The 24835-nt window shown below is 43.2% G+C and overlaps 1 protein-coding gene across 2 annotated transcripts; it reads left to right on the top strand.

Annotated features, from left to right (window-relative positions):
- The first annotated feature begins 1798 nt into the window (after window positions 1-1798).
- Idh1 (isocitrate dehydrogenase (NADP(+)) 1) lies at window positions 1799-23458 on the top strand. 2 transcript variants are annotated; one of them, XM_085837970.1, is made up of 9 exons: window positions 1799-1851; window positions 6328-6465; window positions 10328-10619; window positions 12978-13083; window positions 15515-15692; window positions 16726-16877; window positions 20061-20201; window positions 20802-20964; window positions 22543-23458. In XM_085837970.1, exons 2-9 carry the CDS (start codon window positions 6344-6346, stop codon window positions 22631-22633), a joined length of 1245 nt encoding a protein of 414 aa, XP_085694096.1. In that variant the 5' UTR covers window positions 1799-1851; window positions 6328-6343; the 3' UTR covers window positions 22634-23458. The 2 variants fall into 2 exon arrangements, with proteins under 2 accessions (XP_085694096.1, XP_085694093.1); XM_085837967.1 differs by lacking the exon at window positions 1799-1851 and adding an exon at window positions 2493-2624.
- The last annotated feature ends 1377 nt before the right edge of the window (window positions 23459-24835 follow it).

Below are 24835 nucleotides of genomic sequence, written 5' to 3'. Positions count from 1 at the left end.
AACCACTTGATCTACTGAACCATCTTGCCAGCCCTCGTTTTCTTTTTTGTGTGTTTTTACTTTTTCAGATCATCAACCGAACTTAAAGTAGCATTGGAATCTCATGGGAATTCCATCATCTGGATGAGTGTCTCATAGGCAAACAGATGCTAAAAGACATTTCTGACCCAGGTTCCCATTGATGCTTACAGTAGTGTCCCGACCAGACCTTATTCAAATATTTAGATACTTTTATTGAGTAAATGAAAAGAAAAGATAGCAAATCATAAGCATGCAAATGCAGTGAGCTACATGAATATGAGCAGTGAATGTCATAGTCACATTTTTAAGAGAAATGTAATTTTCAACCAAACACCAGTTGTTAAGTCTCACTGTTACTAATAGTGGTGATGTACTGCTTTGTGAGGCTAGAGAGGTGGCTCAGTAGGATCAAAGCACTTGCCTTGTGACCTTCTGACCTGTTTGGTCTCCAAAACCTACAAATCTCAAGGCTGCCCTTGGGCTTCCACATCCTTGCCATGGCATGCACATTTCCACACTCACATATTAGACATAAATAATGATATTTTAATGTTTTGTAGTTTTTCCAGTCATGTAGTCTATAAGTTTATTATTTTATGATTCTACGAGACTTTCTGCATGAGAATATGAATGGTTTTACCCATATATTTATTTGAGTATAGGATATTGTTTGTTCTGGATTTTGAAATGGGGTTTGACCAGCCCGGAGCTCATTATGTAGACAAGGCTAGCCTGGATCTTGTGACAGTCCTCCTGCTTCTGCCTCCCAAGTGTAGGGAATACAAACAGGCACCACCACACCTGGCTTATTTTGTAATAATTTAATTTAATACCAAGCATCTACAAATATTCTCTTTCAGTGATCTATCAGCTCGTGCACTTGACATATCAGCCCTTGAAAACGTGATTTCAGATGGAGACATGCACATAAGTGCCATATGTTCTATCTCAGTGTCTCAGATAGTCAATCCATGCTTAGCACATTTTTAGAATTTGGTTGAAGATGTTTATATTTAAATTCACCTTGGCTCTGTATTCCTATGCATTCTTCTTACTTTTTCCATCACCTATAGTCAATACTTCTTATTGTGTTATGTTCTTCGTTTCTTGAATTTATTCTAAAATGCTTTCTGGAACAAGAATGGCTATGAATACTTACTTTTAGTAATATAAACAATATGTGCCAGATGATAGTAAGTAACGTTTTTTAAAGTGATTTAAAGTGGGCTGGTGAGATGGCTCAGCAGGTAAGAGCACCCGACTGCTCTTCTGAAGGTCCTGAGTTCAAGTCCCAGCAACCACATGGTGGCTCACAACCATCCTTAAGGAGATCTGACTGGTGTATCTGAAGACAGCTGCAGTGTACTTACATATAATAAATAAATAAATATTTTTTAAAAAGTGAGATTAGAGGTGAAAGTATAAACTCACACACTCTCTAATCATTTTATAGGAATAAACGGAGGTCACAGCTAATACCCAGTTAATCAACATTAACAGCTGACACCAGGTATGAGTCCTTTTCCACACAGCGCCCTCTAGTGTCCAAAATGAATCTTACTAACTGCCGTGAATTCATAACTTTTCAACACAATGCTGGTTGTTTTAAAAGTGTATGAAGCGTTGAACTTTGACCAATCAAGGATGATCTATTGTCCTACAAGCCATAATGTTCTCCTTTTCAAGACTAAGGAATACAGACAGAAAAATCTCTGGAAAGATTGGAATACTTTTAACCCACTCTTAGAATTCTAAGATTTATATCGTATATCTCTAGTGCAGCTTCATCGCAACCCAGAAAATCAACCTCACTGTCTTCCATGGCAAATGGTGAGTGAAGCTTATTTATAAACAGCAACAGTTGGGAATACGGATCATTGGTAGTGGAGGGAATTACTGGGGTGGAATGGTGAAGCTCTGTAAGAACCTCAGCGTGAGAATATGAATGGTTTTACTCATATATGTATTTGTGTGTAGGGTACTGTTTGCTCTTGATTTTGAAATGGAAAATGCGCTCTGTTTAGCCTTTGCATTAAGGTAGAATCTGTAGTCCTCACACGCCTTTAAAAAACCTCAAACGCACATTCTTCAAAGGGCACAGTCCAGCTCTAAGAGGCATCCGGAGACTCCAGGAAGGGATCCAGTCTAGGGAGGGCTCCCCCTTTTGTACCTTTTACAGAGAACCTGGATACTCAACGCTGGGATTCCAGCGTTGCGGAGCTCAGAACACTCGGCCTCAGCGCATCCGGTAGCCTGCCAGTAGGTGGCGTTCTCGCTCCTCAGCTGCAGGGTGTTCCCGAGGAATCCCGGTAGTGTGGCAGTCCCATCCCCCACCGGGAACACCGGACCGCTGCATCCCAGACTTAATCTCAATCTATGCCTCCGCCCACCCCACAAAGTCCGAGGCGGCGAATGGCGTCGTGGAGGGGGCGGGGTTTCGGGAGGTGGGCTGAGGGGGTGGGGCCTGGGAGGAGACAAAGCCGGGAAGAGTTAAAAAGCCTTGACCCTGCCCCTGGGCTTCCGAGCGAAGGTTGTGGCGGATGCTGATCTAACTGGGGCCGGCTTATTACAGCTTGTGTGTGTGTGCGTACGGGTGTGAGCCGGTGAGTAGCTGGGGCGCCTCCGGCTGCAAGCGGGCGCTCCTTCCCCTCCCTGCAGGTGCCCCAGGGCTTAGAGCGGCAGCCGCCGCCCCTTACTATTAAACTGTTCTGGAGTGAGAAAAAAGGAAGAAACGCCAGGTCTTGGCTGTGCAGAGATGAACTCAGTGGCAAGGCCCTGGTCCTCTCAGGGACGCTTCCAGAGTTTGGGCGTAGAGAAGGGAAATAGGAGTAGCAGAGTCTGCTTGCTTATCAGTATAGAAGGGCGCTTCCGAGGTTGGGATCGATTTGGGAGGCGAGGACGTTGCAAGCAGTGACAAGTGGCAAGGCAGATCTGCACCCGCGGAGGAGAATTTAGCTTTGAGGTGGACGCACAGAACTCTTGAGTGTTGGGTGTAAAAGGACTAGGCAGGAAAGCTGGTTGCAGAAAGGGTGTAAGCCAGGAATTTAGGCGTGTACCCCCATCAAAGTTCAGGGGTGGGACCTGCCTTGTGGCCGGAGAAGAGCTAATGAGAGTGTAAGAGAGGGAGGGGATGAAGGTAGGCGGAGCCTCCAGCTTCAGTCTGTCGTGTTTGCTTAGCCACTTGGGGGCGCCCTGGGGTCTCGATTCCAGAGGAGTTCTGCAGCCATCTGGGTGGACCTCCTATTTAAAAAAAGGTCCTGGCACTGCTGAGAGGAGGGGCTGGTGTGGGGATCTGGAAGGAGGAACCGAGTCAGCTTCATTAGCAGAGCTTGCACAACGCCCACAAGGATATCTCCTGTCTCAGTGTCACCCGAGGTCGAGCAAACCGGAGACCCGCAAAAAGCCAAAGAGCCGGGCGCTCACTCTAGGACTCACCCTCCGGTGGTGTGAGCGTGTGTGCGCACCGATATTTGTACTCCCGTGACCTTTATTTGGAAGGCTCCTGTGCAAATAAACTGCCCTTTGCCCCTCTGGATACACTCAAGCACTGTACTTTAAACCAGATAAACTGGGCTGATATTAAATCCAAATAAATCCTCCTGGCGGGGGTATTTGTATGTTAAGACTTTCTGTTCCCAATCTTGCTTTGTTTTAGGAGATAAATTGAAAGGACACTTGTTTAAGTCATCAAAATTGAGAGGCCTTGTTATAATTGCAAGTCCGTTCACCATCAAGATGAGAATTAGCAATTTTGCCCTCTAATCTGATATCTTTAATGTGACCACATTGTATAGTTAGTTGGGCGTTAGTGGGAGTGTAGGCACTGCAAAAAGAGAGAAGCAGGAATTTTTCGACAATATACTCCAGCTACTTCCTTAGAGTCCCCACATGTTTTGCAACTTGAACTTGGCTGGAAAACAAAAAGATTGGCTCAAGATAGAAACTTGAGATTTATGGAAGTAAAATTAAGTATGGCAAAGGGTTCCTATTGCTTAACTAGTCTATTATGTTTGTTTTCTGGAATTGCACAGGCTGTCAGATTGGAAACTGGCTGCCTTCAGACTATGTAAATAAGCTGGTAGCTATTAGGCTTGGATCAACCTTTCCTTTAAAAGTTGGGGTTGGGTGGGATCAGAAAAGGTGAGACCCAAGAGGTCAGGGAATCTAGGGGTACCTAAAGCCCACACATGCCATGGAAATCAAATTCAGAAGTGTGATAGTAGTCACAATACAGCTTCACTTCTTTAAGTAACAAGTGCTAAAAAAAAAAAAAAAAATAGATAAAGGGAAGGAAATCTGACCTTTATCATTCATTGGTGAATTCTGAGATATAAAAAGATTACATCAGAGTACATACACACCAAGAAGGAAATAACAAAGCAAATCAAAAAGTTCAGACATTCCCGGCATTGTGATCTTTTATTAGCTGTATTTGCCATCACAGAAAAATAGCCTAGTCATAACTGTTGTGTAATGCTGTGTAGGAACACGACCATGAGAGTGCAGTATCAAAACTGAGATAATGTAGCTGTCTCTAGTATGGCCATGGTGAAAATGGAATTAATTATGAACCCTATGATCGACTGCAAGTTAATCTTTAAGTTGTATCGCATGGGTGGTATTGGTTCACCCATACCAACTTGTTGATTTCTTTTAACTGACTTCCAGAAACTTCTCTGGTAATGGACTCAGGGTACCACTTCAGTACTAGAAATAGGATTCTAGAAATGCAAATCTCAGACATAAAAATGGGATTTGAGAGTTGGGAAATATTCCTGACTTCTTGTGAGGTACTGAGACCTACTGTCTAATAATCATTCCCCTTTAAAAAAAAAATTAAGGATCAGATTATTTTCAAGACAGCTTTAGGTTGTTATCTAATTGCTTTAAAGTCTCCCAACTTTTCTGTTCCTCAGCTATAACATTGATCTATATGCCACTGCATTTCTGGAAAGAAAGTTCCCATTATAGTGTCACTTGTGTGACAGAACAGGGCACTTGTTGCCTAGGGAAATGCAACCCACGTAGCCCATACAGGGATCCTATGACAGGACAAAGTAGAGACACCACCAAAATCCAACTTGGTGAAACAATAAGTACTGTTGGGAGTACTATACCCAAATATGGGTAAGGAGCAAAAATGGCTCTGCATCACCTCACCCCAGCATGGGGGAGAACTCACAAAAGCTGGGAACCAGGTGCAGACTGCACAGCCTGCTGGCAGCTCAAGAGTTAGAGACTGTCCTTTCCAGGTGGCCAGCCTGGGTCGGGTCTTCTTCAAAGCCTGGCTTCTCCAGTCTAAGAGTCTCAACTTTTATTGTTTACTCTGTCAGGGTGGGGCCTAGCAACTCTGCTCAGTTTCAGAGTCATCCTGAAATTATATTTTTAGTTCTTTACCTGCCTGTTTAAAGAGCTTAGTGTAGGATAGAATGCTTCAGTTACAGAGGAAACAGTTACACAACAGTGTCCTATAAGGAATAGACACTCTCAGAGGTTCAGGGACCCTTTGCCTCCTGAATACAAGCATGTTATTCTTTAAGCCTTGAAGTTTCTCTTTTTCCAAGCAGTCACCTTTTACCTTTATTGGAATCAGATAAATTAATACTTTTGGTTTGTTTTGAGACAGGGTTTCTAGTGTAGCTCTGGCTGTCCTGGAACTTGCTCTGTAGACCAGGTTGGTCTCAAACTCAGATCCACTTGCCTGGCATGCACCATCACTACCTGGCAAATGAATACTTTTTAAAGTGATGGCCTTCCTAGAACAATGTAGTGTCCCATCATACAAACAGCTGCCCTTGCCCCTGGAAAGCCAAGGGAACAGAGCGGGACTTGAGATACCGAGAAACATAACTTGGATGAGTCTGTGTACTAGGAAGGGGCCTTTCTGTCTCCTGATTTCTCTATCTGAGAAATCACTTTCGTAATATCTATTCATCTCTAAGATAACAGATCTGCTCTTGTAATGGTTGAGATAACGATTGCATTATTAAGGGTGTGTTTCAGGGTCACGTTCCCCTACACTTTAGCCAGATGGCCTTGGTAAAGCTATTCATCTCGCAAGTGGGAAAATAATGTCTTACGGAGTCATCTTATAGTCCTGATTCAGAAGCAGCAGGAAAAGAATTGTAGCTGTGTTTTGCACAGAGAAGTTCTCAGTTGTGTTGGTAAACGTAATTGTGACGATTTATATAACTGTGCTATTATAAATTGTTCTTTTTTAATAGTCACCAATTCATTGATATATCGTTTCTACTTTATAACGTGACAAGGTACAAACCTTTTCTTTTTTTTTTTTTTTTTAATTAGGGTTATTGAAGTAAAAATGTCCAGGAAAATCCATGGAGGTTCTGTGGTGGAGATGCAAGGAGATGAAATGACACGAATCATTTGGGAATTGATTAAGGAAAAACTCATTCTTCCCTATGTGGAACTGGATCTGCATAGGTAAATAAATTAATTGTTCTTCTCTGTAGCTAGCAAACTCAGAAACAATTGTCATCTCAAATTGTACCTGGCATTGTTTTGTTACATATAAAATACCTGTGTTTGTGATTAAAGGTTTTAATTTTCTTTGTTGTTATCTGGGTTGGGTTTTTGGATTTTCTTTGAGACATAGAGACTTGCCATGTAGCCCAGATTGGCCTTGAACTCACAAAAGTCCTCCTGCCTCAGCTTCTCAAATGCTAGGACAACAGTCATATGCCACAATTCTTAGCCAAAGCTTATTTTTCATCTTAAATATATGCAGATGAATTTGTTTTTTTAATTTGTGTGTGTGTGTGTGTGCGCGCGCGCGCGCGCGCGCGCGCGTGTGCACGAACGGGAACATTCCACAGCACACATCCCACAGTGGCGATCAGGGTAACCACCTGATGGAAGTAGATTCTCCCCTTCTACCATGTGGGCTCAATGGATCAAGCTATCAACCTCAGATCATCAGGCTTAGGAGCAAGAATCTTTCTCCACTGAGCCATTGCCCCTCAGCCCTCAGGGAATCTTCTATTTTAACCTACTATTAGAAAAAGTGGGCTTGCCATTATCTCAAAGTTAAGCCCTATAAAAGAAATGTAGTGAATTTTGAGGCATGTCTAACTCTGTTTGCCCTGTGAATGTCTTCACACATCAGCTGTCTAGAGCAGTCGGTGTATTACTTGTGGAAGGAAAAAAATAGGGGACAAAAGGTGACCTAAATGCTGAGAACTCCTGTTTGTCCTTCCCAGCTGGCTCTTCTGTGTCCACTGAGTCAGTGGACAGGGCTTTCCTTTTCCTCCTGCATCTTCTGTCCTCTTCATGCTACTTGCCGGAGTATACACACACACACACACACACACACACACACACACACCCCGAGCAGCAGCTCCCTAGGAGTCCTGTGTGCCTTCACCCTCTGTTTTCTGGGTTAAGAGGCAGATTAGGAAGTAGGTTATTTATTCTCTCCCTTTTCCCTGGTGTTTTTCCTTTTTCCTTTTTTTTTTTCTTTTTGTTTTGTGTGTTTTGTTTTTGTTTTTTGTTTTTTTGTAACCATGTCCTGGAACTCACTCTGTAGGCCAGGCTGATCTTGAACTGAGAGATCTCCCTGCCTCTGCCTCCAAGTGCTGGTACTAAAGGTGTGTTTCACCACCTACTGACCTGTCTGCTCATGGTGGTTTTCATAAGCTTGCTCCTTGCCCTTTTGCACATTTGAACTAATTAGAGATGCTTTTTACAAATGGTGAAGTGGTCAAAGGCTGGCATGGTATAATGCTGAGCAATATATTTAAGGCAAACTATTGATGTCTGCCTTTGCCTTGACCCAGAATCACTCTGTACACATCCTATTGCTAAGTTCGGTTCAGATATTTAGTTCACGTTATGTCATTAGCTACCTTTTGATTGTGTAAATCTATGCTGCTGGTACTGTCTATATTATAGCCAAAATAAGATCGATATTGTAGTTGCTTAAGACCCCCTAAGCATAGAGGAATGACGGGGGGGGGCATTTTAGGAACTTTTTATTCAGAACTTTGCATGGCAATAAGTGAACCTACACCACCTCACCCCCAACACACACACACACACACACAGCATGGAGACAGGGATTGTTTTCAGAGTTTTTAATTTTAAGTTAGGCTACCTGTGTGTATCTGTGCAGTATGAATACCTGGTACCTGGAGAGTCAGGCAAAAGGCATCAGAATGCCTAAAAGGGAGTTACCCAGGCCCTCTGCAAGAGCAGCAACTGCTCTTAACAACTGAGCCATCTCCCCAGACCTGCTTTTTGGTCTTGGTTTGGTTATTGTTTTGTTTTGTTGTTTTGAGACAGGACCTCACTATGTCTCCCTGGTTAGCTTGGACCAAGCTGACCTGGAGGTCATGCTCCAGCTAAATGCTTAGAGACACTTATCTGGAAGCAAAATTTCTTTCTCTCTCTCTCTCTTTCTCTCTCTCTCTCTGTATGTGTGTGTGTTGCACATGGCTACATATAGGTCATAGGACAACCTTGGGGTATCTGTTTTTTTCCTTGGGGTATCTTTTTTTTTTTTTTTTGAGGCAGCCCTTTCACTGGCTTGGAATCCACCAAGTAAACTGAGCTGACCGGCCAGCAAACCCTAGGATCCAGAATCTTCCTTACTCTGAGATTGCAAATGCATAAACATATCTGGTGGGTTTTTTATGACCAGCCCTTTTCTGTCTTTGAAGGTAGATTCTGAACTCAGATGGGACTGAACTCAGGTCCTCATGCTTGCAAAACAAGAACTTTGGTGACTGCTCTCTCTCTCTCCCCCGGCCTGCATTAGGCATGTTAAAGGAGAGCCCTTGTGGCTCATGCCAGTAATCCCAGCTCTTAGAAAGCTAAGAGAGGCTTGCTGTGAGTTCCAAGCTAGCCTAGACTGCAATGTGAGACCCTGTGCCTAGGAAGAAGTAAGTACCTGACTCTAGGCTTTGAAAGGCTCAGACAGATTTGCAGATGGATTCTCCTGAGAAAAGGCTCCTATAGCATGGAAAATGTTGTCCACATTCCCTGTGGAGTTGAGATTGTATATCTATAGATATTCAGCATTCCCTAGACACAAAGGACAAGAAAGTGCGTGGCTCTGTTATGCGTATATGAATTCTCTAAAGCTGAAGCAGAAAATAGTTTTCGGAAACACAACGCCCCTCTCCCTGTGTCTGCACCAGCGGTTGGGATAGGTCAGGACAGGAAGATGCAAACCCTGAGATCAGAAAGGCAGCTTAGTTATTAGCTAGTGTGGAGAGCTGAGGCTTTCCTGTAAGGCCATGGAGAACAAAGTAAGTCACTTAGTGATTTTGTGTATGTTTAAGGTATTGGGGGGGGAGGAGGCTGGGGAGTATCCGGTTTGGTTTTTGTTTTGTGTTTTGTTTTGTTTTGTTTTTTTTTTCTGGCTTTTTCAAAACAGCTGTGGGTGTCTGAGTATGTCTGTGTGTGTGAGTAGCCCTGGCTGCCCTGGAACTTGCTCTGTAACTCAGGCTGGCCTCAAACTCAGAAATTCCCCCCCCCCCCCGCCTCTACCTCCCAAGTGCTGAGATTAAAGAAAAGGTATGCACCAGCACCTCCCAACTTGTATTACTTATAATAAACCATTATGTACTTAAGCTTTTCCGTGATTTTCTATGCTCTGTGGACAGCCAGCATTCATTCATTCCTCTGTGAATAGTCTGGACCATGGGAGCTGTGCTAAATACAGTGTGTACAAGATGGTTGGTGGATTCCATTGCTTATCCAATAAACTACAGGCTTGGTTCAAGAACAAAGAGACTTACCAAGATGTAGGGGAAGGTTCACCCTATGACTAACTGGCTTTAACAAAAGAGTTCTCAGCTCTTTTGGCACGGATCAGCAAGAGCTAACCTTCCCACTACTTGAGTACCAGAAATACAAACCAGCCCTTTTATCCTTTCACCTTACCGCCTCGTTACTTACAGAGTATAAAACTTATGATGGGACAATAAGGTTGGACTTGGCTTTAATTTGTTTGCTAGTTGTGTGGACAGAAGCCAGGACAAAGGGTTGCTCTGATCTGTTGCTGCCTTTAAATGGCGAAAACCAGGAGGCCATTTAGCAGACTGCATTGGCTTCTGCTTAGTTTCCTGATAAGCAGCTCTTCCCACCTGAGGGAGGCAGGCTGCAGCCTCCTAGTGTAGCTTTACCTTTTTTTGGCAGGCTAAGCGCCCATGTTTTGTTTGGTGCTAGAACTTGACATACGTAGATGTTTTGTGGTCTTCACTTTGGTCCAGCAAGCTCTGCGTGCAGGTTGCAGCCTGTCAGTTTGTCTCCACAGCTGCCCTGACATCTCTCCTTCTCCAAGCTATGATTTAGGCATAGAGAATCGTGATGCCACCAATGACCAGGTCACCAAAGATGCTGCAGAGGCTATAAAGAAATACAACGTGGGCGTCAAGTGTGCTACCATCACCCCCGATGAGAAGAGGGTTGAAGAATTCAAGTTGAAACAAATGTGGAAATCCCCAAATGGCACCATCCGAAACATTCTGGGTGGCACTGTCTTCAGGGAAGCTATTATCTGCAAAAATATCCCCCGGCTAGTGACAGGCTGGGTAAAACCCATCATCATTGGCCGACATGCATACGGGGACCAAGTAAGTCATCTGAGTGAGCATAATTTGATTTGTTTCCGTGTTTATTTTTCACAGACCTTTAGCTCCAATATCTATGTTTGTTCTTTGGGCATCTACACCCTTAAGAGAGGTCCAACATATATTATGAATAAACTATAAATTTACATATGTTTAGGAAAGTGTAAAAATACAGATAAACTTTCAAATAAATACTCAACACATTTTCCCCAAATATCCTTTTGTTAAGTTATTCCATATGATATTGCCATTTTTGTATTAGTAAGACCATACGCTCAGATCAGTGGTTTTCAGTGCTGGTTGCGTGCTGGGATCCTTTCATGAGATGTTGCTGTTGGTGGTAATGGTGACGGTTTTATTGCATTGCTGCTTTGGTTTGTTTTGAGTTTTTATGTTTGTTTGTCTTTGTTTTGTTTCACTTCTAGTATTTGAGTCCCACCATAGAGCCATTGAAATTTGAATTTTGTGAGGATCAGTTTCTTTTAAAAACCCCAACTGATTCTAATGTTCAGCCACATGAAGAACTGCCAGGTATTACATTAAGCTGATCACTTCGTGGATACAGAGAAAGTCACCCAGTAGTTTCAATCAGTCTTGTGAAAGCATTCTGTATTGTTTGGAAGACAAATGTCATTCATTTCTGTACTGGTACAGTTAGTGTCATTGGTGAATTGGGCAGAAAAGTTGCCGACAACACAGATTACAAAGTCCGTAGAAACTGAGGTTTTGGGCTTTAGTAGATAGTAGCTTATCTATCAAAAGGAGCCTTAAACAAAACGGAAGCCAGGTAACACCAAGGGGCTGCTATGGACTCATCCCTGGAAACCGTGGCCACTGCAGATGTCTCTGTTCCTGTGACAGGGTTACCAGCATGGTCCTTGATGTGTCCCATGGCTTTTGTTTCACCTTGTGGCTTTTGATAAGTCTTCATCCTGAGCATACTGCCTATTCAGTATTTTTTTGTTTGTCCTTTTTATTGCTCAATTCTTGTGGTTTCAGTCCCTTGAGGAGTGGATTCTATTTTCTTTTCTTCTATTTTTTTTTCTTTAAACTAGTGTGTTGACTCACGGTTTAATGTTCATAGATCTGTACAAAGTATCTTAGGGCACATCAGTGCCTCAGCTACCATAGTAGAGAACTTTCGATGACAGCAGTGTTTAGTCTTTTCTGTTATCTGACTGACCTTTTGCACACTGTGGTTAGGATTACTGTAAAGTGGCAGGTGCAGCTGGCACTGCCCATGTCCTGAAAAAGGTCCCGTGCAGCAGTGACCCGTGAGCACCTGGTGTGTCGGGGGCATGTGTCTCCACTGTAGAATGGCTCAGGCCCATCTTGGAGGTGTAAGTAACAGTGAGCACCACAGAGGGAGACTGAACCCTGAAAACTTAACAGCATGTCACATCCCAGGCCACTTGGCCAGGTGCATTCTTTCCTAGTTCCTTCATGAAAAACAGGTGCCAAAATCAGATGTGTTCAGCATTCGGCTTCTAGATTAGTGTCAGGACGTGACATAAGCTCTTCAGTCATCTTCAGTGGGAGAGCTGATGCTGGCATCTCACTCTAGCCTTCCCTCTGTCGCCTCATTCTACCCAGCATCCCCCACACCCATGTTGACATTTAAAACTTCTCACTTGTGTCGGCCTTTACGCAGCTACAAGCTTCCTAGAGGGAAATGTCTGTGGTGGATAGTTTTGACTGCCATTTTAATAGTCTAGAATCACCTGAGAACGGAGTCTCAAGAAGGAATTGTCTTGATTTAGGTTGGCCTGTTGGCTTGTCTGTGAGGGAATTTTTTGAACCCAGTTAATCTAAGTGGGAAGTTCCTCCCAGAACGTGGGTGGCACCATTTCCCACCAACTGGGCCTTGGATTGGGTGAAAGAAAGAAAGCTGAGCATTAGCGTGCATGTGCGTTGCTCTCCGTTCCTGACTGTGGTGGTGACATGGCCAGCTTCCGCAGCTTCTGCAGCTGTGACTTCCCCACTGTGGTGGACCGTCATCACCTGGACCTGGCTGAAAGAAACCCTTTCTTCCCCAGATTGCTTCTGTTGGAGTGTTTTATCGCAGCAACAGAAACAAAGCTAAGACAGACAGAAGTTTATGATAGTCTCCATCCTCTCTGACTTGGTGCTCATAACGCTGCTGTCTATTCCACGGGCTCCTGACGAAGATGTGCCCATCTTCAACATGCACTGTTACCAACTAGTAGACCTCCCTCATAGTGGACGCCACCCACCCCAACCCTAGCTCTTAAAACCAAACAGCCTCAAGTTACACTGCTGGTGTTTGGCTCCATAATCTATTTTTCCCCCTTACAGTTTCTGGTGGGGTACTTTTCTTAATGTATGTTCCCCTCTTTACAGTACAGAGCAACTGATTTTGTTGTTCCTGGGCCTGGAAAAGTAGAGATAACCTACACACCAAAAGATGGAACTCAGAAGGTGACATACATGGTACATGACTTTGAAGGTAGGTGCAGTCTGCCCTGCTACGTGTCACTGCCTTGGGCTACTGTGTTACAATAGATTTGTTTAACTTAGCTATGGCCAAGAGGTGGTGGGTGGCGTATGCCTTTAATCCTAGCGCCTATGAGGCAGAGGCAGTCAGATCTCTGTGAGTTTGAGGCCACCCTGGTCTACAGACTGAGACCCAGACAGCCAGGGCTACACAGAGAAACCTTGTCTCAAAAAGTGAGAAGAAAAGGGGGGGCGGGGGTAGTTAGTTATGCAATTGCCTAAAAAGCCGACCTGAATCTTCAACGTTTCTGAGGAACATCCAAGTCTAAAGGGTTGGGAGGGTGGTTTTGTGGATAAAGCACTTGAGCACTTGCCACACAAATTTTAGGACTGAGTTTGAATCTCCAGAGCCCACATATAGGCTAAGTACAACTGTATGCCTAATATCAGGCTGGCTACCCTGGCCCACACAGTGGTTAGCAACATTAGACCCTGTCTTAAACAAGATGGAAGACCCACTCCTGAGGTTGTCCTGACCTCCACACATTGTTTTTTTTTTTTTTTTTTTTTTTTTCTTTTTTTGGTTTTTCGAGACAGGGTTTCTCTGTGTAGTCCTGGCTGTCCTGGAACTCACTCTGTAGACCAGGCTGGCCTCGAACTCAGAAATCCGCCTGCCTCTGCCTCCCAAGTGCTGGGATTAAAGGCGTGCGCCACCACGCCCGGCCACACATTGTTTATGCACAGATGTGTGCATGTAGTCACTCATACTTAACACATGAACATCATCACACATACATCAATTTATCTTAAACTGTGTCCAAAATTTTAAGCATTCACACAAACAGGAAACCCAGGGCCTCCCCAGCTTTTGCATTCCTTGCCTCCTCTAAGTGATATTGTTTTCATAGATTCTGTGTCTTCATAGATTCATAGATTCTAGTTCTACCTGTTTAGTGTTTTTCACATTCTCAGCCAAGTTAGCTTGGGGCCTTGGCATGGATTCAGGATCTGCTTTCAGTAATAACAGAGGTCAACTAATAAGAGTTGTGAAACGCCAGTGATTACGTGTAGTGTAATTATTTACCCCAATTAGCACAGGTGTGCTCAGTATGCCCCCGGTGGTTAAAATGCAAATCTTTCTCCATTATGGATACCTAAGTTTAAAATGCACGCTGGGAACTGAAGAGATCACTCACTGGGTAGGGTATTCACCGTGCAAGCAAGAACTGAAATCCTCAGATCCCACACACAAAGCCAAGCACAAAAAGCAAATGTTGGTGATCCCAGTGCCCCTACAGGGATATGGGAAGCAGAGACAAGAGACTTTGGAAGCTCACAAACTAGCTAACCTGATGGATGCAGTAGTGAGTAACACAGGAGATCCTGCCTACAGCAACAGAAGATGAAAGCTGAGATTGTCTTCTAGCCCACATGAGTGCCATGGTACACAGCCAACACACACACACACACACACACACACTCACACACACACAAACACATGAACACAAGCCATATATGTGCACAGTTAAAAAATAAAGTACAGTCAGGCAGTAGTGGCACATGCCTTTAATCCCAACACTCTGGAGGCAGAAACAAGGGGATCTCTGGGTCAGTCTGGTCTAGAGAGCAAGTTCCAGGACAGCCAACACTACAGAGAGACTCTGTCTCAAAAAATAATAATAATAAACAAAAATAAACAAACAAATACCATGTTGGAACATTTTAAAGTATGTTAAGAAGAGTTCCAACTTCCTTTCTCATTCTTTTTTTTTTTTAAGATTTATTTTATATATATGAGTACACTGTAGCTGTCTTCAGACACACCAGAAGAGGGCATCAGATTCCATTATAGATGGTTATGAGCCACCAGGTGGTTGCTGGGAATTGAACTCAGGACCTCTGGAAAGGCAGTCAGTGCTCTTAACTGCTGAGCCATCTCTCCAGCCCCTTCTTTCCCATTCTTGATTGTACTTCTAGTTCCTGGGGGTAGTTTTCCATGTTTTGATATCTTCAGGATCTTTTGTTGTTTTTGTTTTTGAGACAGGCTCTCACTGTGTAGACCTGGCTATCATAAAATTCATTCTGTAGATTAGGCTTGCCTCAAACTTGCAGAGATCTACCTACCTCTGCTCCCCATGTGCTGGGATTAAAGACGGGTACCTCTGTGCCTGCAGTTTTTGGAATCCTAAAGACCATATGATTTTCTTATTGCTGTTGCCCTTCTAAAATACATTAAAACGTCCTTATCTAAAACAAATGCTTCCCCGCTGTGCCTGTGCCATAGCCTGTTCAAGTTGGTAGTTCTGGAATTTCACAGTCCTGAGCCCGTGGTGGCAGCTGAGAAATTGGTCCTTGGGTATTTATTGTACACGGCTTTAGTCTTGCGGTAAATACCATCATCCTTACCTTTCTCCTCTTCGTCCTTGGTGACTTCCTCTCCACAGAAGGTGGTGGTGTTGCCATGGGCATGTACAACCAGGATAAGTCAATTGAAGACTTTGCACACAGTTCCTTCCAAATGGCTCTGTCGAAGGGCTGGCCTTTGTATCTCAGCACCAAGAACACTATTCTGAAGAAGTATGATGGGCGTTTCAAAGACATCTTCCAGGAGATCTATGACAAGTAACTATGGCCCTTACTCCCTTTTCTGTTTTCAAGTAAGGATTGCAGGCATTTAGGATGTAGCCCCTGGGGCAGACTGAATGAACCACATCACTCCCCTGACATTGGGTAATGGCCAATCTGAGATTTAGCAGGGCCGAAAGGAAACTATTCTGAGGTGCTCTTAGAAGGTAAATGTGTTCCTAAATAAGGGCCATGTGTTTTCTTTTCTTGGTAGGGACAGGGCTATTCAGTGTTTGAATAAAGTAGCCCATTTATGTTGAAAAGTGCCAATGTTTTGAAAGTGTGTGTTTCTGAAGCCTGCCCAGTTTATTTTTCTTAAGACCTTTGCTTGAATTGAAAGGTCTGCTTTAAGATGTCCTGTTATTGGTATGTAACAGTTCTCATTTCGGCCACACAGGAGGCATGCTTGGGTCCGCTCTTAACATGGCATAACTCCCAGTTAGGGCAAGTGTTCAGATGGGAGCTGAGAAGTGAAAGGAGACCTTTGCTGAAGTTTGGAGAGTCCTCTTCCTATGGCCCATCTGTTCCAAGCTTGAGCACTATGACATTTTTAAAATAAATTGAATCACAAAATCTGATCATTATTGAAAAATGTAGGAAGCAAAGAAATACGTGGGGGAATCTGTTTTTCCGCACATAATTCTTAGACCTTCATTTGTAAGAGAGAATAGTCTTCTGAGAGATGGCCACTTTGAGCGTCTAGGATAGGAATCTAAGCATTTGTCTGTCCCAAATGTGTGTTGTATCTACTAACAATAATATTTCCTGTCCTTTTGGAGAGTTGCAAATGGTATCCCTGATAAAACTAATTCTATAGCCGGACGTGGTGGCGCACGCCTTTAATCCCAGCACTCGGGAGGCAGAGGCAGGCGGATTTCTGAGTTCGAGGCCAGCCTGGTCTACAAAGTGAGTTCCAGGACAGCCAGAGCTACACAGAGAAACCCTGTCTCGAAAAACCAAAAAAAAAAAAAAAAAAAAAAAACTAATTCTATTTTATTCATGTTTTCTCTTGTTCGTTTGCTTGTTTTAGGAAATACAAGTCCCAGTTTGAAGCTCAGAAGATCTGGTATGAACACAGGCTCATAGATGACATGGTGGCCCAAGCTATGAAGTCCGAGGGAGGCTTCATCTGGGCCTGTAAGAACTATGATGGGGATGTGCAGTCAGACTCAGTCGCCCAAGGTAAATATACACAAATGGCCAGAGGACCACTAGAGGAAGCACATGCCGGCCGGCAGCGAGGTTATTCCACAAAGGGCTCTGGTGTGAGAAGGGACTTTTGTTTCTTTTTGGTGTTGTTGTTTTTAAGACTTCATTATGTACATTAGTGCTTTGCCTGCATGTATGTCTGTGGAAGTGCCAGGTCCCCGAAAGTGGGAGCTATAAACAGTTGTGAGCTGCCATCTGGGTGCTGGGAATTGATCCGGAGTCCTTGGGAAGAGCAGCGCTCTTAGCTGTTAGTCATCTCTGCAGCCCAGCCATACAAGGGAATGTCTTAATCCTTGTCTATTAATGAACCATTAACAGTGCAAGAGGCCTGATGGCACTCTTAGGTGCCTAGACAAGTGAATCACACTCCTCCTAGGAAAGTAGCTTTACTCAGTCACACAGAAAGTTCTTCAGTGATTTGCCCTTCTTGGCTCCAGCCTTAACAATGGTAACACGACTCAGCCCTTTACCCCAGATGAAGTTTCAGGGCTCCCAGTGGGTAGCTAAAGCCATATCCGAACACTCAATTCCCCTATCCTCATAGCTCATGAGGCCAGGTATGGGGGTGCACACCTTAACCAGGAGACAGAAGCAAATGGCTTTCTTTGATTTCCAAGGCCAGCATGGTCTACATAATGAGTTCGAGGACAGCCAGGGACGTGTAGGAAAGTTCTGTCTCAAACAAACAAAAGAATGTAGAGAAAAACCAAAAAGAAGTTGTAAAGTGAAGGACCCCAGCACCAAGGACGGGGTCTCCAAGAGGTGATTCATCAGGCAATGAGTCCTAAGTGTGCTCCTCCTGCCAACCTTGAAGACTGTTCTAATGCTCTATAAAACATATGCTTTGTGCTTAGCTTCCAGCACAAAGGAAGTGTGCAAAGCCCAATGCTGTTTACAGAATTTTCAAGAAACGGGTGGTTTTGCCATGTAAAACTCCCTGACTTCCACACCAGATTGCCCTTCGGTTTCAGGTTTGCACAAGGGAAGTCCTAGAACCGGAATCTCCCCAGATGAGTGTTTGTGTTCATTTCAATTATGTTTACTTTCCCACAGGAGGTACTGCTTTTGGTCTTTGAAAGTTGAGTATCTCTAATCAGTTTGAAAATCAGTAGACCAGACCAACAGAAGATAACATTAGTATCATATACAGTGGTTACACAATTTTCTGTCTCTCTAAAATCTCATGCATTTATGCTGAGTGGAACAGTCCTTTGTAGTGACACCCTGGTAGATAAAACAACAATAATAATAAACAAACAAACAAACAAACAAAAACAGCGGACATCATCAGAGTTCTGGGGAAGATACACAAAGCCATTCTAAAGCCTTGTGTAGCTAGGCATGTGCTGTATCGTTAGCTAAATCCCCACACCCATTGTTATTAAATGTCCTGTCGAAGTGCAATAAACACTGTCAGCCAAGGTCCTGCTCGGGCCAAAAGCCCGTACATTACGTGACCTCAGAGAGCCAATCAGATTGCAAGGCAGCAGAGTGGGGCTTCCCTCTCCTGGAGAGGCACAACTGCTGTGTAGTCAATTATGTTCTCAGTTTGACAGTGGCACCAGCTAGTGTCGTGGTAGATACGTTGGGTAGGAGCCATGAAGCCATAGAGTGGAGTGGAGCATAGATCAGACCCACAGTGAGGTACGACGTCCCTTACCAGTCATCTGAAGCCTCGGGGGCCACACAGGTACTGGAGAGAGCCACTGCTCCCACACAGAGGCGTGTTTACTTTTTAAATGCTTTCTCTCTCTTTACCAGTTTCAACATAAGGAGTTGCTGTTAAATCAACTAAATAGATTTAGACTGGTACAGTTAGGCGGCGGGAAGAGGAATCTCAATTCCTCAGGAGCACACTGAGGCCCTGTTGCCAAATAATGAGCTCTTTGGGGAACGCATCCTCGGTGGTTAGGAGTTACCCCTTTTACTCCTTGCCACAATACCTTGGATCTCTTTTTACATTTTCAGTGTGAGATACGACGATAGGAAAATTAAGTGACTTTCTACTTTCGTGTGAAGTTTTGTTTTGTTTTAATCACTTACAAATGCATAAAATAAGGAGGGAAAAGATTGATTTCACTAAAGTCAAAGATGACAGAAACAATATGGGCTGGTAAAATGGCTCAGCACGCAAAGGCATCTACCACCAAGCATGGTGAATGGAGTTCAGGTTCCAAGATCCACACAGCAGAAGGATGGATAAAAGTGACTCTCAAAAGTTGTCCTCTGATCTCTACACATACATGGGCGCAGATGTGACACATACACACATACCAAATACATAATAATAATAATAATAATAAACCTAATGTGGCCAAAAAGTAAAATAAAAGAATCTTCTTGGTGTCAGACCAAAAAAAAAAAAAAAAAGTAGCCTGCTTCTACCCTCTTTATTATAATTTATCATCAGCTTCATTAGGTGGTCATGGGAGAGTAAAGAAAATGGAAGTGCTTTATAGTTGAGTAAAGAATGCATGAAAAGGAAAAACAGTTGCATGGACTTAAAAGAGACAGTAAGGTTTGCTGGATAGGGGACTGCAGAAAAGAGGCTTTGTCAAGAGTATTGAGAGCAAGGGAAAGCAGGTAGGTTGTTCCTACTGTTCCTACATCCACCCACCCCATCCTGCTTTAATCTGCCTTTCCATCTCCATCTCAGCAAGCGTGAGTGAGCCACAGGAGGGCAGCAGATAACTCACTTCCGTCCTCCAGAACCAAGGGGCATTCTGCGCAGAGCTCGAGTGGGTTCTTCCTTGATAGGCAGTTCTGTGCTAAGGGATATAATACGCAACCACATAGTCATGATTATGTGTGTATTCCTCTAATCCCGCAGCAACTCAGCCAAGTAAGTGCTTTTAGTATCTAACTTTACAGGCAGGAAAACTGAGTCATGGGAACAATGAAGCCTCAGAAGTAGAATGGAGGATAGGTCACCCCCTAACACAAAGTAGATGCTCGGGAGAAAATAATAGCCTTTCCTGGCAGTTTGATTCAAACTCGAAGCTGGGGTCCTGCATTCTGAAGAGCATCGTCGATGCTTGTATGCACTTGTGTTAATTTTGTTTACCATAACCTGTCAACATCAAGTCGCTTACTCTCATCTCTAGAGCAGTGCTGTTCATGCAGTTGGACCCAACACTTCATGCTCTGCACTTATAGGTTATGGCTCCCTTGGCATGATGACCAGTGTGCTGATTTGTCCAGATGGTAAGACGGTAGAAGCAGAGGCTGCCCATGGCACTGTCACACGTCACTACCGCATGTACCAGAAAGGGCAAGAGACGTCCACCAACCCCATTGGTAAGATAGTATCTACTTTACTGATTTCCAGCCAGAGAACTCTTCAAAGCCAATCTCAAAGGAACTGAGACACGTACCTTTGCTACTCGTAGACTCTTACAAAATCATCACCAAAATCATTACTTTGTTTTATTTGGAGGGTGGGTGATGAGACAACGTCTGTGTACCCTAGACTAGCCTAAAACTTTTATATGTAGCATAGGCTAGCCTTAACATTGTAGTAATCTTCCTGTTTCTGCTTCCCACGTGCTGGGTTAATGGGTGTATGCTATAATTAGGAGCGATGTTAATGTCCTTTAAAATGCAGAAGATCAATATTGTATTTTGTTGAAGAACAGAGAGGAGCATTTTCAAAAGCATTTTCCTTTACCCCAGGAACAATGAGGTGTCACTTAAGGTCAAATAGTTAAATCTGTCTTAACAGAGCTTCAGATGAAATATTTCCAGCCATCTTAAAACTCATCCATAATTCATAACCCCTAATGATGCCCATCATCTAAACAAAAACCTGCCCCATCTCTAGAAAAAGTGAAACACTAGGAATCCCCATACCTGAAGTGATTTGAAATTGTGATTTCTTTGTTTGTTTTCTTTCCTTAGCTTCCATTTTTGCCTGGTCCCGAGGGTTAGCCCACAGAGCAAAGCTTGATAACAATACTGAGCTCAGCTTCTTCGCAAAGGCTTTGGAAGACGTCTGCATTGAGACCATTGAGGCTGGCTTTATGACTAAGGACTTGGCTGCTTGCATTAAAGGCTTACCCAAGTAAGTGTAAGATGCCCTGCACTCTGTGGTCAAATAACCCCTCATTGACATTATGTGAGCTGTTTGTCTTTTCTGGGGTCAGCACACACTATGTGTGTAGTGTGTGGTATCAGCTAGACCACCTATTCAGCTCTGTGAAAATCATCTTTGTACAACCACACACTTCCACATTTGTCACTGTAGCAGGAAAGTAGCCATAGATCATAAAGAAATGCATAGGTACAGTGGCGCGCCAATCAAACTCCTGTGTAGAGAACTGGGCTACAACTAGATTTGGTTTATGAGCTGGGCTCTAAATTTGCTGGTTTCTGACCTAGTGTGCAGTTGTTAAAATGAAAGAGTTCTATTTAATTTTTTTTTTAAATGAGAGGACGGGAGTGATGGCTTAATTTTTTTTTAAAAGATGAGAGGGCGGGAGTGATGGCTTATGCTTGAGAACACTTACTGCTCTTGCAGAGGACATGAGTTGGGTTCCCAGCACCCAGGTTGAGTGGCTCACAACCACCTATAAGTGTAACTCCAGGGCTTCTGACATAGGTAGCTACACTGATGTGCAAACAGACACACACAGAGAGACACAGACACACATGTAACTTAATTAAAATAAATCTTTAGAGAAAATTGACACTGAAGGACACTTGTTTTCTTTAACTGCCCATTGAGTAAACAGCCTAAGTATGAGTAGAAGCAATCCAGATGGGGTAGTCCCTCCCTAAAGGACCTACCAGTGTCCCTGTGGTGCCAGGACTTGTTTGAGGACCTGGGAGCCAGTGTCCTAGCTAGATCAACTGTTACTCAGAATCCACTCTCAAGGAGAAATTATAAAGTCAGCCCCAAAACCATAAACACATGACAACAAAAATGGACTCATCAGGTTACGCTTGCATATTTGTGCATACATATACATACGTATGTAACAATAATAATTGGGGAGGAAGACTATTGATTAGAGAGTGGAGGGGCATGGAAAGAGCTGGGACTTGAGAATGACTGAAGAGAGGGAAGGGACAGAGGAAAGTAATATAATTATATTTCAATTAAAATGTACAAAAGTTTAAAAATTTTAAACAAAACAAACAAAAAATGAACTCCTACTTAAATGTAAATTAATACCATTTCCCCACCAGTACACCTCAGAGATCTGTTACAGTTGGTACAGTCCAGGAAAGAGATGGACTCGTTTACTACAGGTTTCTTAGATTTCTAGCGAGGATACATTTGCAACATTGTTACCAGCATAGTGGTTTTGAAACCTACTCTTCGGGCATTTATTAACAAACTTTAAGTGGGATGGTTTCAGTGACATTGGCATTAGCCTGGCCAAAGCTCCTGGTAGTTCAAAGCCTAGGTAGTCTCCTGTGAATGTATGCACATGAGACCCCACTGCAGGCTACCCTGAGCACAGGCAGCACCAGGAGCCTCAGTCATGGCCCACAGATTTGTAGCTTTTTAACATTAGTGAGTTCTCTTCTAGAAGTGTGAGTAGCATTGCTAGGATTTGTTTTTAATTACCTCCTGCCTTGTCAGAGAAAAAACTAAATTTCTTTCTTTCTTTTTTTTTTTTTTTTCTCCCACCAGTGTACAACGTTCTGACTACTTGAATACATTTGAGTTTATGGACAAACTTGGAGAAAACTTGAAGGCCAAATTAGCTCAGGCCAAACTTTAAGGTCAAACCTGGACTTAGAATGAGTCTTTGTGGTAACTAGGTCCACAGGTTTACGTATTTTTTTTTTTTTTAGTAACACTCAAGGTTAAAAACAAAAATAATTTTGTAATTTGTTTAGAAGACAAAGTTGAACTTTTCTTTATGTTTACAGCCTTTTTTTCTTTTTCATACAGTTATTGCCACCTTAATGAATGTGGTGGGGAAGTTTTTTTAATTGTATTTTATTGTGTAGTAGCAGTGTAGGAATTATGTTAGTAGCTGTTCACAATTAACCGTCATGTTTTCTCATGCTCTAACGTAAATGACCAAAATCAGACGTGCTCCAAGGGTGAACAATAGCTACAGTATGGTTCCCCATAAGGGGAAAAGAGAAACTCACTTCCCCTGTTGTCCATGAGTGTGAACACTGGGGCCTTTGTATGCAAATGTTGTACTGTGTGTGGGAGAGCTATACAGTGAGCTCACACAAGACTGGAACAGATAGGATGTGTGTAGCTAAAATGCATGGCAGATGTGTTTGTAAAGAGCATGTACGTGTCCAATATACTAGTTATATTTTAAGACCACTGGAGAATTCCAAGTCTAGAATAAATGCAGACTGGAGGATTCTGCTCTTTGAATTCTCTTCTCCTGTGACCCAGCCCAAGTATTATCCTACGCCAAGCAGCACATTTCACCCATGTGCAATAATGGGAACTGCACCGTTTGGATTTCTGCTGACCTGCTGCATTTCTTTTATATAGATGAAGTTGATATTAAACACTATTCCAGTCTAGTCCTTCTAAACTGTTAATTTTAATTAAAATGAAGTACTAATGACTCTTCTTTGAAGTGTTTATTATGTGTTTTTATTTAAAAAGTGTTTTTCATTTCTTTTCCTATTACTGTAATAAGATACCTAGATAGAAGCATTTTAAAGGAGAAAGGGTTAGTTTTGGCCACAGTTCAAGGTACGATCCCAGTGTGGCTGGGAGGTCAGGGTAGCAGGAGCTTGAAGCAGCTAGTCCTGAAGTAGAGAACAACGAATGCATGCCAGTGCTCAGCACACTTCCTCCACTGTACATGGTCCAGGATCCCCAGCCTAGAAACCAAGATGGCGCTTCCCCTAGCCCTTAACAGAAATCAGAGAATCCCTAGTGTGTATACTTAGAGGCCATATCCCAGGTGATTCTGGGCTCTGTCAAGTTGAAAAGTAACACAGCCACAAACACTAGATTATATCTTAGCCATGGGAATTTGATTTGAAAATATGTTTTCTCTTAAGAAGTCTACTGTGAGACAGCTTGTGATGGTGCGCATCTGTGATCCCAGCACTGGGGAGGCAGAGGCAGGCAGATCTCTGAGTTCCAAGCCAGCCTGGTCTACAGAGGGAGTTCCAAGCCAGCCTGGTCTACAGAGGGAGTTCCAAGATGCCCAAGGCTACACGGAACAACCCTGTCTCCAAAAACATCAAAACAAACAAAAACTTTGCTGAGGAGTGAGGTACATGCATTAACAGACAGTGAGGGGAATCTGCTCTGGAAGGACAGAGTAGTGCTGCAAGATCCTGCTTCCAGTGTAAGGAAAAAGGACAGACGTAAGGGTCTAATAAACTATCAGCAGACACTGCATAAACTAAAGAATGTAGGCATTGCCCTGTAAGTTAATAAGGAGACAGTGAAGATTTCTAAGAACGGAAAGACATCATATGTTTTCAGTCTTAAAAATAGCACTCTTATAAAGGATGTTTGGTGAAGGTGGGGAAGGATAGCAGACACTGGTGAGGGAGGAAGACTGCTTAGGAGGCAACTGTTAACACATTAATTGAAAAACGTTGAAGATCCAACTGGCAGGTGCACTCAAGAAAATGGGATAGAATTCTGAGATCCCAGAAGGGGTGGATGGGGCTGGAGACACAGTTCAGTTGGTAAAGTTTGCAAGAAGACATGAAGTCAATCCCCAAATACAAAGAAAGAAAGAAAGAAAGAAAGAAAGAAAGAAAGAAAGAAAGAAAGAAAGAAAGAAAGAAAGAAAGAAAGAAAGAAAGAGGGGGAGGGGAGGGAGGGAGGGAAGAAGGAGAGAGATTGAGAGAGAAAGAGATGGATGCTGCATAAGGAATACCAATCATCCAAGGCTGACCTCTGGCTTACCCATGCACACGTGTATATGCCCATACATGTATACATAAACACGAGTAGGTTTCTCTATAAGCAAGAGATGTGG

The sequence above is a fragment of the Mus caroli genome, unplaced genomic scaffold (genome assembly GCF_978045245.1).
Source record: "Mus caroli unplaced genomic scaffold, Mus_caroli_1 scaffold_1, whole genome shotgun sequence".
Classification (NCBI taxonomy): Eukaryota; Metazoa; Chordata; class Mammalia; order Rodentia; family Muridae; genus Mus; species Mus caroli.
This window is presented reverse-complemented; position numbering and strand designations above follow the sequence as displayed.